The following is a 16928-nucleotide window of genomic DNA, read 5'->3' as shown; positions in this document are numbered from 1 at the left end:
TGGCAATGAGTGACCACACCGAGACAATCGTGGGGATGAATTCCAGACAGTGGGCTAGAATAGAAGTCTCTTGCATTTTAGTATGCCATAGGGATACTAAAGAAAAGAAGAAGGAAGGATAAAGGTTGGAGAGAGGTATTTCTGCTCTTCTGATGAGAGATTCTTTGTTTTTATTTATTTCTTAGGGTTCTGGTGTAATTTAAGTAGGGAGGAAAAAAAGAATTGCAAACTAATGCGTCAGAGATTCCTGAGAAGAATCTGGGCTGTGAGCATGTGTTAAAGCTAAGACAGGCTGGCTAGTGGGGAAAGTTCATTCGGGAGGTGAATCTTAACAGAGATGGGGGCTGGGGAGGGGGGGCAGGAATAACACACACCAAACACTTTGTAACTATCCAACCATATGACTGTGACATCTAAGTGGTAGTAGTACTACTTCAGTCCCACTCACTACTGGGAATACTTTTTCCCCTTATTGGGTCAAAAGTTTTTTCAAAATTTTGGCCAAGAATTTTTGCTATTTGAGGGTAGGGGGTGTTTTAGGGAAGATCCACTACCAAATCCTTACAACCCTAGATATTCTATCACAGGATAGACTTTATTCAAATCAACCTATTATAAATAGACTTGTAAAGGAAAGAATTTCAGTCCGCCATACTGATTAACTAAAATGCAATCTGGTTTAGAGAAAGCAGTATGAGCACCACCACTGAAGGCAATGAGCAGTCCTCACAAACACTACCAACATTTTGAAAATCTGATCCCATCTACCACATGTATGTAATCTTTCTATTAACTCCATAATCAAACATTGATAAAAAAGTATTATTTAACAGGGCTTCTTTGTAATGAGCGGCTCTCAAAAAGCTTTCAGTTCATCCACCCTAAATGAAATCTCAAACTGTTTCAGCTGCTATTTGGATATCAAGAAGTAAACAGGCAATGCTCTCCTACCTAAAAGCAGTTGTTAATATTGTGTTCTGCTCCCTCCTTTTTGTTTTTTAATGTTCAAGTTTTCAAACAAAGACACATTTTAAGTGTAGTACTAAACAAAAAAAGTCTTACATAATAAAAATAGCTTAATTATATTTTATTCTTGACTCAAAATATCACGATTTGAAAATGTAAACATGACTATTAGCTAAGGAAGTTGTGGTAAAAGCTGCTTACAAGGCCTAAGATTAGGAGAGGCTAGGGCTCCAAACCCCAGCCTTAGTTCTACCCATCAACAGTGTTCCCACAACCCACGACTTTTTCCTTGAAAATAACAAAAGGCTTAGTGTCCCTACTTGGAAATAACAATTTAATTAGATAAATATAAAAACATAAAGACCAAACAGCCTATGAAATGAGCTATTACTTTATTTCGAAGCAGGGTTTTGACTTCACATGTATCTCAAGAAAGATAAACTGCAATAAAAACAAGCTACATGTGCTAAAAGTGGAAATGTAATAATACAAACTGGGACTCCTGGGTGGCTCAGTGGTTGAGTGTCTGCCTTTGGCTCAGGTCATGATCCCGGAGTCCTGGGATCGAGTCTTGCATCAGGTGCCCTGCAGGAAACCTGCTTCTCCCTCTGCCTATGTCTCTGCCTCTCTCTGTGTCTCTCAAGAATAAATAAATAAAATCTCAAAAAAAAAAAAATGCCATCGTGTGTATCTATCATATCTAAGTAATGGATGTTGGTTCACAATGGCATCTGGCAGCTCTAAAAACTACAGGAAGACAGAGTACAATGGAGGCGATGGATCATTAAAATGAGGTTGGGCCTCCCTGATGATCTTTTTTTTTTTTTTTTTTTTAAGATTTTATCCATTCATCAATGAGAGAGAGCGAGCGAGCGAGAGGCAGAGAGCGAGAGAGAGAGAGAGAGAGAGGCAGAGACACAGGCAGAGGGAGAAGCAGGCTCCATGCAGGGAGCCCGATGCAGGACTCGATCCCAGGACCCCAGGACCATGCCCTGGGCCAAAGGCAGGCGCTAAACTGCTGAGCCACCCAGGGATCCCCTGATGGTCTGTTTTAGAAGCAAAGTTCTCTTTTAATTAGTGACTACTTTCTCAATGGATGCTTTTGGATCAAATTAGAACTGTCTCATTCTGTACATGGGGAACTGTGAATGACAGACATTTGTTAATTTTTCTCAATCTGTGAATCAATAAAACAAATAGCAGTAAGTGGAAATGAGTAGGCAAGGGGCAGAAGTTAGTAATCATCAGAGCAATTTTCAGATAGAGATTCAGTTGAGAAGACATTTTCATAAAAAGGTCCAAGCCTACACAAGTGAGTTCTCTCAATACTTTGTTGAATATTTATTTCCCTTTTCCTTATATATTTTTTTCTGTTCCTTCAACATAATATGTATTCCTTAAACTCTATTCCTAAAATAACCCTCATTCCCCCAAAGAGAGTTTTAAGTCCCTTTCTTTCTGGTATCTGTAATGGGGATGGAATCAGATTGAATATTTAATTCAGAGAACTTTTACCTCACCCCCCTGACAGTCCACGGTTCCTGTGCCACACAGCTAAACAGCAACAAGGGCTTCTTGGTAGAAGCCACACCCAGAATTTCAGAGGCACTTGTAAATCTATTTTCACCCACTTCTGTCAAAACTGGGTAAAATGTTAGACTGTTCCATCCATTCTTAACATAAATTTCTGAGGCAGGTAAAATAAGTAACTTAATAATACAATTCTGAGACAGGCAGAAGAAAACAGAATTTCACCAGGTCTCTCTCTGCTCCCAAGCCAGCTTTCAGGCCCCAGTTCCAAAGGGCAATCCTCAAAGTTAAGTTTCTGTTACTAACATTTTGTTTTCTCCACTGTAGGAGACCTTTGAGGGAAGGCAGAGACCCTACTACGGGCAAGGTAGGATGGCAATCTCCTTCCTGCTGTGCTCTCTACTTTTTCACAAGGGGATCTCCATCTGTAGTCCCATAGGCATTCCACACTGGGTCCACACTGGACCCACACAACACACTTTAACACCGTGTTGTTATCCCCCTAAGCTTGCTCCATTTTCCAGGGCTCATCCTTTTAGCAAATGGCAGCACTACCCACCCTGCTGCCCAAAGCCTTCCATTCCCCTTGTCAGCCAATTCAGTTCCCTAAGTTTCTGAAACCCATCTAACTCCTCTCCATCTCTACTACCAAAACCCCTACCTATTCTCCAGGCCACCAGGATCTTTTACCTGGTCTATACCACAGCCTGCTGCCTGGGCCAACACTCCAACCTGCCATCTTGCCAATATAATCGTTCTGCTCTGGACAACACAGTTCTTAATAGTCTATTTGACACTCATAAACAGAGAATCATTCTAATTTCATCATTGTCTGTGAAGCTGTTTGGCCAACTTAAGAAACACAAGCAGTCTGCATCTGCTTGCCTAGACTGTTTATTATTCCAGAAACACCACTGCCTGTCCTTCCTGCCAGTCTTTCAAAGCCCTAATTCTGGTGTCACTGTTTCCATGAAGCTGTCTTGTGTGAAGACTCTGGTTCTCAAGGCTAGACGTGAATAGTTGTGGCTAACAGAAGAGTGGAAAGAAAACAGGCCTTCTCTGAAATCCCAGCCCCACTGCTAAATAATGGTGTGACTTTAGAAAATGTTCTAAACCCTCAGGGCGTTGGTTTACTCACTGGTAAAGTGGAACATGATCTCATAATGCAGAATGACTCTGAATATATATATATATATGTATAGATATATATCTATACATATATATATATATGTATAGATATATATCTATACATATATATATATATACACACACACTCTCTCTCTCTTTCTCTCTCTCTCTATATATATATACATATACACCCATATATAATGAATATCAGCAAATATTAGTTATTTGAATACCTGATTAGACTTATGGTCAGTTTCTATACAAATCAGTGTTTAAGTTTTAACAACTTTTCCTTTTCTCCATTAGCATTATTTTCCAACTACACTGAAAGGCCTTCTAGGGAAATTCATAGAATATATGAAATAAGGCTTCAAAGTTTAAAGCATCACACAAGTATAAGTAATTACTTTTCTTATTCCCTATAGCACACGAGGCATCACTCTTGCACTGATGTGCCCAGTAAATATTACTTATTTTGAAGTGGCTTAAAAAATTAATTTTGTATAAGAAATATTTCCCTTTATGAAAAACATTCTATCAGGAGATTCACATAGGAAATTGCTATAACCTGCACACCTCTAACTCCCAGCTGAGATTTTTGGCTTTGCTCACCTAACAAACTGGGATCTGCTCGGACCATCTTCTGCTTTTTCTTCTTCTTGCCACTTTGTACGGCCTCAAAATTGGATTGTTGGTTGTTGCTTTGATTGGTCTGAAATACTGAATGGAGTGCACTGTGGTTCATTCCCCACACAGAGTCCTGTGAGAGAAGATGTCACAATTGGGGTTACACAATAGATGCAAGTATGGCCCACGACAGGAACATGGTTGATTAGTCCTCACCTTATCAAGTATGAGATTAAAAACAGAAAGCCTATCATGGATTCCAGTAATAATGAAACCAAGAGGAGTCCACTGAGCCATCTTTTCCCTTCATTTAGATTCAGACATCCCACTTAAGCTCTGTGCCTCCAAAAGGCCTATCCTGGTAGCTCTAGGTTTCCACCCCACTGTGACAACACAACTGTCAGAACCTCTCTGGTATACATAGAGTCTCCAGCCACTATGAAATTAAATATACAGCAAATAATCAAAAATAGACCTCTGTACTCAAGCAATTTACACCCCTCACCTACCAAAACATAAGGTTCCTCTGTCTTGAGCCCCAGGACAGAGAGGACAGAGGCTGCAGACTAGCTGGCAGTATGTTACCAAACAAAATTATTATGTACTTTATTCCCATTGGCAATCCCAGAAGATCCCCAAAATATCCATATACTTTCTACCAACTGGTTCAACTACAAAATAGTTTACCAGCCATTCATACTTAGTGTTGCCCTTATTAGAACAATTCATTTTAAACTGGGATCAGATTCAGTGAGCTAGCTGAAGGCACAGGTAGTGGCAGTGGGGGACGAGAAGGAAGAGTAGAGAAATGACCATGGAAGGACGAGCCTGGCTACATGTGCATATGCACACATTGCGTGGGCCCCCACCTCCAATTTCAGCACACAGGAGCAGCCACTTCACAAATGTAAAGACGATGTTTTCCCTTCTGATTCTCTATTTCTCCTAGTGCTGTTTACTTTCCTTCCCTTGATCCTTGTTTAACCCATCCACCCAAACGGATTTTTAATGTACTTCACTGTATCTTTTATATTCCCAGAAATGACCGCTGTAACAAACATTATCTGTGGCAGAATTATAGGATTGAAGGATATGAATATTCTTAAGCTCTCCATGAGCCTTGCCGCCTCATCTTTTAGAAAACTTGTACAACTGATCCTCATTATTCAGATTCCTATTTCCAAATTTACATACTGGCTATAATTTATCCATAACCCCAAAAATCAAAACTTGCAGGGCTTTTATGGTTTTCCTGAACTGTGAATGTCCAGAGCAGTAAAAAACCTGAGTTGCCTGAGGAAACACATTCCCAGTTGAGGTGGAACAGGACAGTATTCCACCTTCTTGTCTCCGCTCTCATACAGTAAAAACGATCATCTTTTTTCAGTTTCCGTAGTGTCATGAGGCTCACATTTTTGCTTGTTAGTGCTGTCACTGTTTAAAATGGCCCCCAAGTGTTAAGTGCTATCTAGTGTTCCAAAAAGGCTGTGACATGCTTATGGAGAAAAGGCAGGTGCGAGGTAAGCAGCTGTAGTGCTGCGGGCCAGGAGTTCAGTCCAAGGAATCAACAATATAGTAAATAAGGCATCTTCAAACAGAAACACACATAAAACAAGGTAATGTATTGATCAGCTGACAAAAAATGCTATGACCAGAAGTTCTAGAAACCTAACTGGGTGTTTTCTCTGGAACAAAAGTTCAGTATTCGCTAATTCAGCATTAGTGGCAACTTTACAAACTACCACAAATAATGAGAACGGACTATACCTTTTACATCCCTATCAACAATATATGGCATATCCAGCATGCTAAGGTGCTGTCAATATTGAGTAACAGGGCATCTTGAGCACTGGAGATTTGTAGGTTTCTAACTATCAAAAAAATGTTTCTAACTATTCAAAAAATGTATCTGTGACAAATTGGAATCTGCAATCTGACTGAAGCACATATATGAACCAAGGAGAAAGGAACTAGTAGGCCATTTGGGAAATTCACAAAGCTGGACATGCCATTTGAAAATATCAAGTCTACCTCATTTTAAGAAGCTATGGTCACTTGATGTACAAAAATGGCATCATTTGTTTTAGTTTTCATTTCTCTGGTTGCTCAATGCTTCAAGGCATTACTACTTGCTGACAGGGGCATGGCGCCAATCATGGGCTTATACCTGCTGCTGCTGCTGCTGCTGCTGCTGCTGCTGCTGCTGCTGTTGCTGTTGTTGCTGCTGCTGCTGCTGCCGCTGGCTGGCTTTCTGTTTGGCACGGCGCTCGAGGAACTGCTTGGCAAACTCCTTGGCCTCAGAGGTATCTCCTAAATAGGCCCTAATATAATCATGGACCTCATAAGGAGATTCTACTTCTTTCAGGAAAGAAACAAAAGTGGGAACTGCAACATGAGAGGAGAAAAGAAATAAAGAGTAACAATGAAATATCACCTGTAAAGAATCAGTGTCAGTTTTTAATATACTGTCACACCTACTGCTGACTCTAATGATGCAAACTTAAAACATATATAGCTATTGTGTTAAATATTCTTTAAGCTACTCTGCAGGAAAAAAAAAAAAGCCCACTGTCACTGCAATGCCCAAAATTATCTCAAATAGCACAGAGTCAAACAAAGATATATTATGCATGTATAGTTTCACTAAATGTTATGTTGACTCCAACAATTGCTTGCCTAAGACTGAAGTTATCTGGAAATTCATTCTTTCTTTCCTTAAATCCAATCAATATTTATTAAGTGCTATGATGTGTATCAGGCACCTTGACAGATACTAAGAATATAGTCATACCCTCTAGGAACTTTCACTTCACTGACATACGTTATGTTTAGAGAGGAATCAAATGAACATACAAGCAGTGTGGTGCGGGAGAAAAAGCACAAGTATCAAGAGTTAGACAGACATGGGTTAAAATCCTGACTCTGAAATTTGCTCGCTGTGTGACCTTGATGAGTTACTTAACCATTCTGAGCCTCTGTTTCCTAATTTATAAAATGGGGATAATATCACCTACATTGTGTAAGTATCTTATGAAATTACTGCAAAAGTTAAATAATTGGAATAACATATGCTAACTGCTAGAAAGTGCCTAGCACATGATAGGTGCTTAATGAATGGTAGCTGGCCATTATTTGTTATTTTTTCCCTGGCTCTTCCAGAATATAAGATTTTGTTACAATGCTGTAAAGGAATTCTTCCATTCCTTTAATGTTCTGTTTCTAAAAGATTATTGTTTTTAATTAAATCATTGGAGGTGGACGAGTTCAAAGTAGCCTATCTGTTATAGGAATCCCTTCCACATCAAGCTGACTGGTCTCTGGTGCAAACATTTTGGGGTTGGGGCAAGGACTCACTTCAATCTCAGGCAAAGAATTCTCTTCGTGATCAACTAATAATTAGCAAGTTTTTCTTCAAATTGCACTGAAACCTTTTCATTTCCAGTCATTGGTCCTAGTTTCCTTGAGCATAAAATAAGTCTACTTGCTCTGTCACATGATTCCCACCCCCATCCCCCAAAGGCAGGAAGGGAAAGATCTCACTTCACTTCAGCCTTCTCTTGCCCATGACAACCTTTGTCTCCACCATAAGTTATGTTTCTTTGGAGCTGGACTGTCTGGCAATGTCCCCCATTAAATGACCTATATGGAACTATGACCTCCTCTGCCCTGCACATTTTTAAGACAGCCTGAGATAGCATTTACTTTGTGGCAACCACAGATAACCTATTTGAGCACAATATTACAGGACTTTTCTCACAAGTAGTACTTATTATACCATTAGAGAGTTGAGTTCTTGTTCAGATCTACAGGATTTGATCTCCATTAGCTTTCACCTCCTGAGTTTGGCCCATCATTCCAAATTGTCAATCTCTTTGTGGGTCCTGCTCTGCTATTCCACATGCTGGGTTTCCCTCCCCAATTCTTACCATCCAAGTTATTTGCCGTATTAAGGGCATGAAGCATCTGCTCACACCACTGGGTAAATCCATCTTGGGCTTTATTTACTCCCTGAAAGAGCTTCAGCAACTTTTCTTCTTCTTCTACTTTCTTATTCTGCCGGTTAGACACACCTACAGATTTACTAAAGCAAAACAATAGGGCGATATTATATTCCCAGAAACTGTTACTATATGATTATACTACAACACCATAAACAGATAACGTCTTGGCAACACTGGATGGCTGTCTAGTAATCCAATGTTTGGTTCCAAAAAGAATTTTAAAAAACAAAATAAAACCAAAAAACCTTCAAATATTTGGATTGGGGACAGAGGGACTCAGTACCCTCTTATAATGCAGCCTCAGCTAATATATTCTCATTTGTGAAGACAGGGCTTCTTGCCAGAGAAATGATTAAATTCTTCCTATGTGCCCTTTGGTGAGTTTTAAAATTTTGCTAAGCCTCAGTTTACTCATCTGTAAAATGGTACTAATATTTCTTTGGATTATCAACAAAGAATAAAGATACTGTATGCAAAAGCCTAGAGTACAGTGCCTGGCAAAGCTGCTCAATAAGCTGACAGTTGTTTAGAGTCCTATTCTTAATACATTAGACCCTCAAACAAGAAGAAACAATCTGACAACACTACCATTTATTAAGTAGTTACTATGTGCCAGGCACTTCACTAACTACTTCTTATGTATTCATTTAATCTGTACAACTACACACCCATGAAGTCATTATCTTCATTTTACAGATGAGGGAACTGAGGCTCAAAAAGGTTCCCTCTTGCCCAAGGTCACACAGGTCACACAGCTAGTAAGTGGCAGTGCTGGGAACTGAGTTCACATATTTATCATTAAAACCCATGCTCATTCAATAACACTGCATACTGAGGAAAGAAAGACAAAGGTGAAGTGGAACTCTATCATAAAAATAAATAGGTTTAAGGTCATTAGAGAGGTGTTTGTAATACTCACTATAGTCTAGCTAACTTAAAATATAAATTTAGAGAAAAATGCTAAGATCTAGAGTATCTTAGAGAAATGTTATACACACACACACACACACACACACATATACTATTCCTAATATTTATTAAGTGGTTACCATGTGACAGGCAATGGACTAAGTGCCTAGCAGTACAAAGAGCCCCTAGTAAAATTCAGATGTGCTTCCATGGGGAAGAAAGCAATCACCAAACTACAACTTCCCATGCTTGGACACAGATGAAAATAAGCAAAAACTAAATAACTATCTTTCCCTGTCCACCCAGTACCCCACTTCCCACACGCCCCATCCCCTAACCCTCAAAGAAGCATAGGATTGATTATTTTGAGCCCTACCTGAGACTGGCGTTGTTTTTATTTTTATTTGTAGAATTCCTAGGTCCCACCTCTTTCACTGCATCATCCCAGAATCCCATGTTGGAGTTTTTAGTGTCAGCATTACTCCAGATACTACTGACTAGGTCAGATGCCCACTGGTTAGGGGGACCAGTATTTATAGAGCCCCAAACAGAATTCCCAATGCTGGTGTGCAGGTTGGAATGCTGTTAAAGAAGAAGAGACAAATGATGTGGTTAACAATACTAAAATAAGAAAAACAGAGTCCACAAAAGTCAGAAAAGAGAACCTCCAAACCATACAATGAGTGCTTAGGAAAAGATGATGAACCCACCGTATTATTCCGGGCTCTGTTTGGTTGCTGGTGCTGCTGCTGCTGCTGTTGCTGCTTCTGCATCTGCCTGGCTTCTTCCTGCTGTATCTCCAAGAGAGACTTCGCAGTGCCTGCAGGTTTACTGACATTCCCCCATCCAGAGAGTTTCTGCTGCTGCTGCTGCTGCTGCTGCTGCAGAGCTTTCATCAGTTCCCTCTGCTGGCGTCTTTGCTATTGCACAAGAGGAGCTAGCTTAAGATTCTGGTCTTCAAAAAAGATTAGTTACTACTGTCTAGTATGGTAAGTGGAATGCAAATACATAACAGCTATACAAAGTTAAACATGAAAGGGTTAGCTACTTTGCTGCAAAAAAAAAAAGATGTAAACTACCAGAGACACTAAGAGGAGAATAAAAAGACCAAATCCAATTTTTTAAATTCTTAAAAATTAAGTAGGACTTTTGGCTAAGCACTGAAATGAAATACATATGAACTTCCTTTTTTTTTTTTTTTAAAGATTTTATTTATTTATTCATTAGAGACATAGAGAAAGAGAGAGGCAGAGACACACACAGAGGGAGAAGCAGGCTCCATGCAGGGAGCCCGACATGGGACTTGATCCCGGGGCTCCAGGATCTTGTCCTGGGCTGAAGGTGGCACTAAACTGCTGAGCCACCGGGGCTGCCCTGTATTCTTCCTTTATTCCCTCTTATTTCACACTTTCGTATCCTTTTAATCCTAATGATAAGCTTCAGGATATAGACTTATAAGCAGAGAAACTTTCTTTCTGTCATATTTAAGTTTTTCTAGCTAGTCAGAAAACCCAGTATCATTAGAGGGAAAAAAAATGTATTTTGTATTCTAAAAATCAACTTTATAAGGAGGATATCTGCATAAAGCCATAATTCTGAAAAACTCATTTATTTTTATTTATGAGCTACTTCTTCAAGAGCTACAACAAAATATTTAAGGTAAATGAACATTCGTGTTCCCTAATCTTAATGTTATTCCTATTATAGGCTAAAGAGTTTAATAATGAGCATCCATTTCAGATACACAGCAATTCTGACAATAATTATGATCTTTACTAACCTCACCCATAACGCACACCAGCCATTCTGGAAGAGTGTTTGACTAGACCGCTTTTACTTCTAAAATTTACCTCCTCTCGAAGCTGCCGTTCTCGTTCCTCTTCTAGTTTTTGGATTTCAGCCAATGACAGCGTTGCCTGGGACTGACATGCTGTTGTATTGGACTGCTGGCCCCATGTGGAAGAAGAGGGAAGCTAACAAAAAAGGAAGGCAAAAGAGTTGGTGAGGAAATGTACACAGGAAACAAAAACAAAGAGGCAATACTGCACATTTATATACAAGAATACATTCATGTTTTCCTTCAGCTCCATTTATAACATTCAATTCAAATTTCCCCCTGTGATTCTTTTGCATATTAGAATTCTTTTAGTTTGCTTTAAAAAAATTTTTTTGGTCTTTTTTGTCAATAGAGACGCCTCTGTGGCTCAGTTGGTTGGAGTGTCAGCCTTCAGTTCAGGTCAGGATTCCAGGTTCCTGGGATTGAGACCTGCACAGCAGGGAGCCTGATTCTCCCTCTCCCTCTGCCCCTTCCACCCGCTCGTGCTCTCTACTATTCATATAAATAAAATCTTTCCTAAAAAAATAAAATTATTGTCACTATTCCACACCTAAGATTATTTTAGAGAGCTTAAAATATACACAATATACTTATTTGACCTACCTTTTGGGATTACAAATTTGTTATATCCAGCATTGACATATACAGCAATATATAAAGAGAAAGGAGTAGACAGAAGAATCATTAAATTTTTAATCCAAGGAGAAAATAAAGCACATAATATGCTACTTTCTAGTGAATGTTTAAGGACAAGATTTCTGAAGGGAAAGCTGAGGTGGTGAACATCTTAATCAGTTCTCTCATGAAATCAGTTCTTAATCAGTCTTTTACAAGAAAAAGTCAGTTGGCCAGACTGTAGCTTCCAGTCATAATCACCAAGCTGTTTTTAATCAATAATTCTATTTTTCGTACCTTTAAAATCACTGGCTAAAATAGAGTATAAATTTTCAAGTTCTGAATATTTTAATGTTCTCAAACACCTGATATTCTAAGGGAATCTCCTGATCTTCCAAGCCAGAAAAAGCTACACTAAAATTTTGAGACATCTTGTGGCTCTTAACAAAGTAACAAAACACAAATCTAAGGAGACTTGAAGTATGTTTAATAAAAAGAATACATGAACACGGATCCAATAAAATGCCCAAGAAACCCAAAGGAGAATGGCTCTACAGTAGAAATCTCTAAACCTAGAGCTGTTTGGATAAGGGTACAATTTAAACTGTTATTGACATTACCAAATGAGTACTAATATTACCTTCAGTGCTACAGAACATCATCAATCCTTTACATCTGGGGGCCAATGCAATAGGTAATAGGTACCTTTCTCTCAAAATGCACCCCTGCTGTAATGGGGGAGAGGGAAGGAGGGAAGTTAAGAGAGAAAGACTTGGAGGGTAGGTAGGCAAAGTCGAGCATAAGTGAATTCATATTATCCACAGGAAATGACACAGTGGAAGGCAATCAAGATCAAATACTGCAACAGATCTCAAACCTGGCAGCAACATCTAGGAGGACCTGTAAAAATGCAGATGCGTTGGCCCCACACTCAGTGAATCAGAAGATCCAAAGGTGAAGCCAAAGAATTTGTGTATTTTCTAACTCTGATGCAGATATTTGGCCAGTAACTTCCAACGTTGCCTGTAAGTCCAGTGGATGTGTCACCCTAGCATACCCCCGGGAAACATTCCCCAGTCCTCTTCAGAACCTCAGCCAGCAATCAATCAATCAATCAATCAATCAATCAATCAATAATAAAATAGAATAAAATAGAATTAAATTAAATTAAATTAAATTAAATTAATTAAAAAAAAAAAGAACCTCAGCCAGCAGCAGAAGAGATGTACCCCCTTGCCAAATGGCCTCCTCCCCTTTCAGGCACCTCTGAGATCTTCCCACTTGCTGTGCCAAAATATACTTCACTGTACTCGACACTCATGACTCACAGGTCTGCCCTTTGGAATAATGCAGAACAAATCTGTCTTCTTTACATGGCAGACAAATGTCTACACATAGTTATTATTTTCCTTAAATCTTATTTGTCCATAGGAAATAATAGCCCATCACTCCATCAATGCCTCAGGACATTTTCCAATTCAACCAGCATCCTGTCTGCCCACTCAAGAGAACTGCAGTTTATCAATCATACAAATAGAGAGGTTGGTACATTCTGTGTCCCCTGAATGCCTAAAATCCTTCAGTGATTTAAGAAAATTTACTGTTTCTTCTGCTGATATTGTTACCTTACTTTTTAGCACTATTTTTTTTATTTTTAAAAACAACTGTTCAAACTATTATACTTCTAGTATGAGAGTGCAAGGGTTCTGTAGGCCCCTCTCCCCAGCGAAACTGGTGAAAATTATTGACAGCCTCTGGAGGGACGCCTGGGTGGCTCAGTGGTTGAGCATCTGCCTTTGGCTCAGGTCATGATTCCAGGGTCCTGGGATCGAGTCCCACAACAGCGCCTCATAGGGAGCCTGCTTTTCCTTCTCTGTGTCTCTGCCTCTCTCTCTGTCTCTCTTGAATAAATAAAATCTTAAAAAAAAAAAAGTCACTTAAAAGAAAGCCTCTGGAAATGAACATAAGGGAATATAGCAAATGAAGAAACATTTATTCAAGAAAACCTGCCAAAATTCCATAAGAAGTGAGAGTCTGTGGTACTTGCACCAAGATCTACTCTCTCCCAACTCCCAGTTCAGCCAGACTGAAACTCCACTCCAGATGAGTGTCACTAAGAACATAGGCCTCCCTCTCCCCCATCAGCTACCAGTCAGTGGGCTGGCTTCCCGCAAAGAGCACAACACCAGCATTTCCCATCCTGCCTACAGCTATCTGCTGCAAAGGCTAAGTTACAGGCAAGTACAGCTGAGAGGTAAGGGCTCTCTTCTTATGCCTAGCCTGCAACTAGTAGGGTGGAAACAATCCTGAGCATAGTACTACTGGTACTACCAGGGCCCTGAGTGCCACTGCCCTAGCTCAAAAGGTCACCATGCCACTAGGAGAAGCAAGCCAAGAAAACCTGAGGCTCTTGCTCCTCCCCCAAGGACTCAATTCCTCAGCATGAGTGCCACTCAGTAGAGTACACCACTGTAGCCAGCGCCAGAGCTGGGACTCAGAGATTTTTGCCTTGGGGTGGAGATAAGGGGAAAAAGATCAGAATATGGTTCCTAAAGGAACTGACTTAATTTGTAACAGAGTGTGGAGAATGAGGAGTCCAAGCCAAAGGACACTTTTAAAAACAGTGGAGGCTGGGTGAAAGGCAATTAGGCAGAGACTGGTAGATTCACTGGAGATACAGATTAAACTGTGGGCCCCTGTTTGGTCTCAGAGAACCAAGGAAAGACCTAAAAGAAGTTGGGGCGGGAGGGGGGGGGCGGTGTCAGAAACAATCGCAAAAACAGACCTCAGGAAGTCTCTCTTCAAAGAAGCCTGAATTTGACTGGGTCAGTCTATGAAGCAATCTATGCTCCAGGGCACTTCTGACAACAGTAGAGCAATTCAGGTAGCAATTAGTATAGGTCAGATGTAGAAAAAGATAATCAAAGACAGTCCTGCCAAAAACAGTGATCCAAGAGTGACTGTGGGCAAACCAAATGCTGCATCTCCTAGAAGAGCAGCAGCAGAGGCTTCACCCTATTAGAGAGGTAGAGAGAGACTAGGACTTCACTAAATTAATCCAATCAGTCACAAAACAAATAATGGTGGAGTGTGTGGGTAACCTGGGTGGCTCAGGGGTTTAGCATCACCTTCAGCCCAGGGCGCGATCCTGGAGATCCCGGATCAAGTCCCATGTCAGGTTCCCTGCATGGAGCCTGCTTTTCCCTCTGCCTGTGTCTCTGCCTCTATCTCTCTCTTTCTCTCTGTCTCTCATTAATAAATAAATAAAATCTTTAAAAAGAATTAAAAAATGATAGGGTGTGTAGGACCTTTAATGACAATGATATCAAAAAAGTCCAGTTTCCTTGGGGATCCCTGGAATGGCTCAATGGTTTAGTGTCTGCCTTCCGCCCAGGGCATGGTCCTAGGGACCTGGAGTTGAGTCCCACGTCGGGCTCCCTGCATGGAGCCTGCTTCTCCCTCTGCCTCTCTCTTTCTCTCTCTCATGAATAAATAAATAAAATCTTAAAAAAAAAAAAGTCCAGTTTCCAACAAAATATTATGAGACACGTAAAGTAACAAGAAAGAATGGCCTATACACCAGGAAAAAAGCCGACAATCACCTATGAGGGTGACCAGATGTCAGAATGAACAAAAACATCAAAGTCTTACAAATATATTCAGAGAATTAAATAAAACCATGATTAAAGTAGTAAAGGAAGGCATGATGACAATGTCACATCAAATAAAGAATATCGAGAGAGAGATAGATTGAGATTATTTTTACACCAGAAGGAAATTCTGAAGTTTGAAAGCCCACTAAGTAAAATGAAAAAAAAAACAAAAAAACAAAAAAAAAAACTTGAGTTAAAAGTATACCTGAACTGGCCAAAGAAAGAAATTAGTAAAACTTGCAGATCAGTAGAGATTACACAATCCAAAAAACAGGGAGAAAGAATGAAGAGAAACAAAGAGAGCCTTAGAGAAATGTGACATACCACTGAGTACACCAATATGGGCCTAATGCAAGTACTAGGAGAGGAAAGGAAAAGAAAAAATGTTTGAAGCAATCATGGCTGAAATTTATTTAAAAACATCAATTTACACATTCAGGAAGCTTAACTATAACAAGATAAAGAAATCCACAAATAGACATTATCATGGTAAAAATACTGAAAGCCAAAGAGAAAAATCTTGAAAGCAGCAAGAAGAAAAACAAATTGCCATTTACAAGAGAAATCTCACAAAATTAATAGCTGACTTATTATCATCAGAAACAATGGAATCCAGAAAGCAGTGGGATAAGATATCCCAAGTCCTCAGAACAAAACGATCAACAAGGAATTCTACATCCACTAAAGGTCTTTCAAAAATAGAGGTGAAATAAAGACATTCCCAGTAAATTCAGAGGATTTCTTGCTAGCAGACGGAGGTAAGTGGGAAAGAAGTTGTATTGGGCTAAGTAAATCACTCCATATGGTAACTTGAATTCAGAGGTACAAATGAAGAAAACAAGAGATAAATAAAGTTATATAATAAACATACAGGGATTTAAATCATTAAAGAATTAAAATGCTGCAATGGGAAATATTAATGCAAAAAAAGCAGCAGTAAAGGAAGACGAGAGAAAAAAAGACATAAGAGACAAAAAGTAAAATGGCAGGCATAAATCCAATTAGATAAATAATATCACTAAATGTGAATGGATTAAAGAATCAAGTCAAAAGGCAGAGATTATCAGACTGGATACAAAAATAAGATACAACTATACTGTCTTGAAGAGATATTTTATATTCAAAGGTATATACAGGTTGAAAGTGAAAGCATAGATAAAGATGTATCAGGCAAACAGCAAACACAAGAAAGCTGGAGGTTCTATATCATTATCAGACAAAATATACTTTAAAACAACAACAACAAAAAATGAGATGCCTGGGTGGCTCAGTGGTTGAGCATCTGCCTTCAGCTCAGGGTGTGGGGTCCTGGGATCGATTCCCACATTGGGCTCCCCACATGGACCCTGCTTCTCCCCCTGCCTGTGAGTCTCTGCCTCTCAATCTATCTCTCATGAATAAATAAATAAAATATTTTAAAAAATAAAATTAAAATTAAACCAAAAAAATGGTGGGGCACCTATATGGCTCAGTTGTTAAGTGGCAGCTGACTTAATCTCAGCTCAGGTCTTGATTTCAGGGTTGTGAGTTCAAGTCTCATACTGGGCTACACAGTGAGCATGGAGCCTACTTTTTAAAAAAGTTATTAGAGATAGAGACATTTAATTATAATAAAGGACTGATCCAGCAGGAAGATAAAAAAATTACAAACACATATGGGCA

At 39.4% G+C, this 16928-nt stretch overlaps 1 protein-coding gene across 10 annotated transcripts in view; it reads right to left on the bottom strand.

The window, feature by feature from the left end:
- Positions 1 to 16928, bottom strand: part of GIGYF2 (GRB10 interacting GYF protein 2) — a 136238-nt gene that overhangs the window by 1872 nt on the left and 117438 nt on the right. For 8 of the 10 annotated variants that reach the window (XM_072796704.1, XM_072796706.1, XM_072796709.1 and 5 more), the window contains 6 exons: positions 11012 to 11134; positions 9872 to 10081; positions 9538 to 9743; positions 8178 to 8332; positions 6419 to 6636; positions 4237 to 4384 (listed from right to left, as the gene is read on the bottom strand). In XM_072796704.1, coding sequence (XP_072652805.1) covers positions 4237 to 4384; positions 6419 to 6636; positions 8178 to 8332; positions 9538 to 9743; positions 9872 to 10081; positions 11012 to 11134 — 1060 coding nt within the window. Of the gene's footprint in view, positions 1 to 4236; positions 4388 to 6418; positions 6637 to 8177; positions 8333 to 9537; positions 9744 to 9871; positions 10082 to 11011; positions 11135 to 16928 lie in introns of those variants that run through there. The other 2 variants (XM_072796708.1, XR_012016751.1) reach the window with 2 other exon arrangements.

The sequence above is a fragment of the Canis lupus genome, chromosome 24, assembly GCF_048164855.1.
Source record: "Canis lupus baileyi chromosome 24, mCanLup2.hap1, whole genome shotgun sequence".
Lineage (NCBI taxonomy): Eukaryota > Metazoa > Chordata > Mammalia > Carnivora > Canidae > Canis > Canis lupus.
Note: the sequence above shows the minus strand (reverse complement) of the source record. Positions and strands in the feature narration are given on the sequence as shown.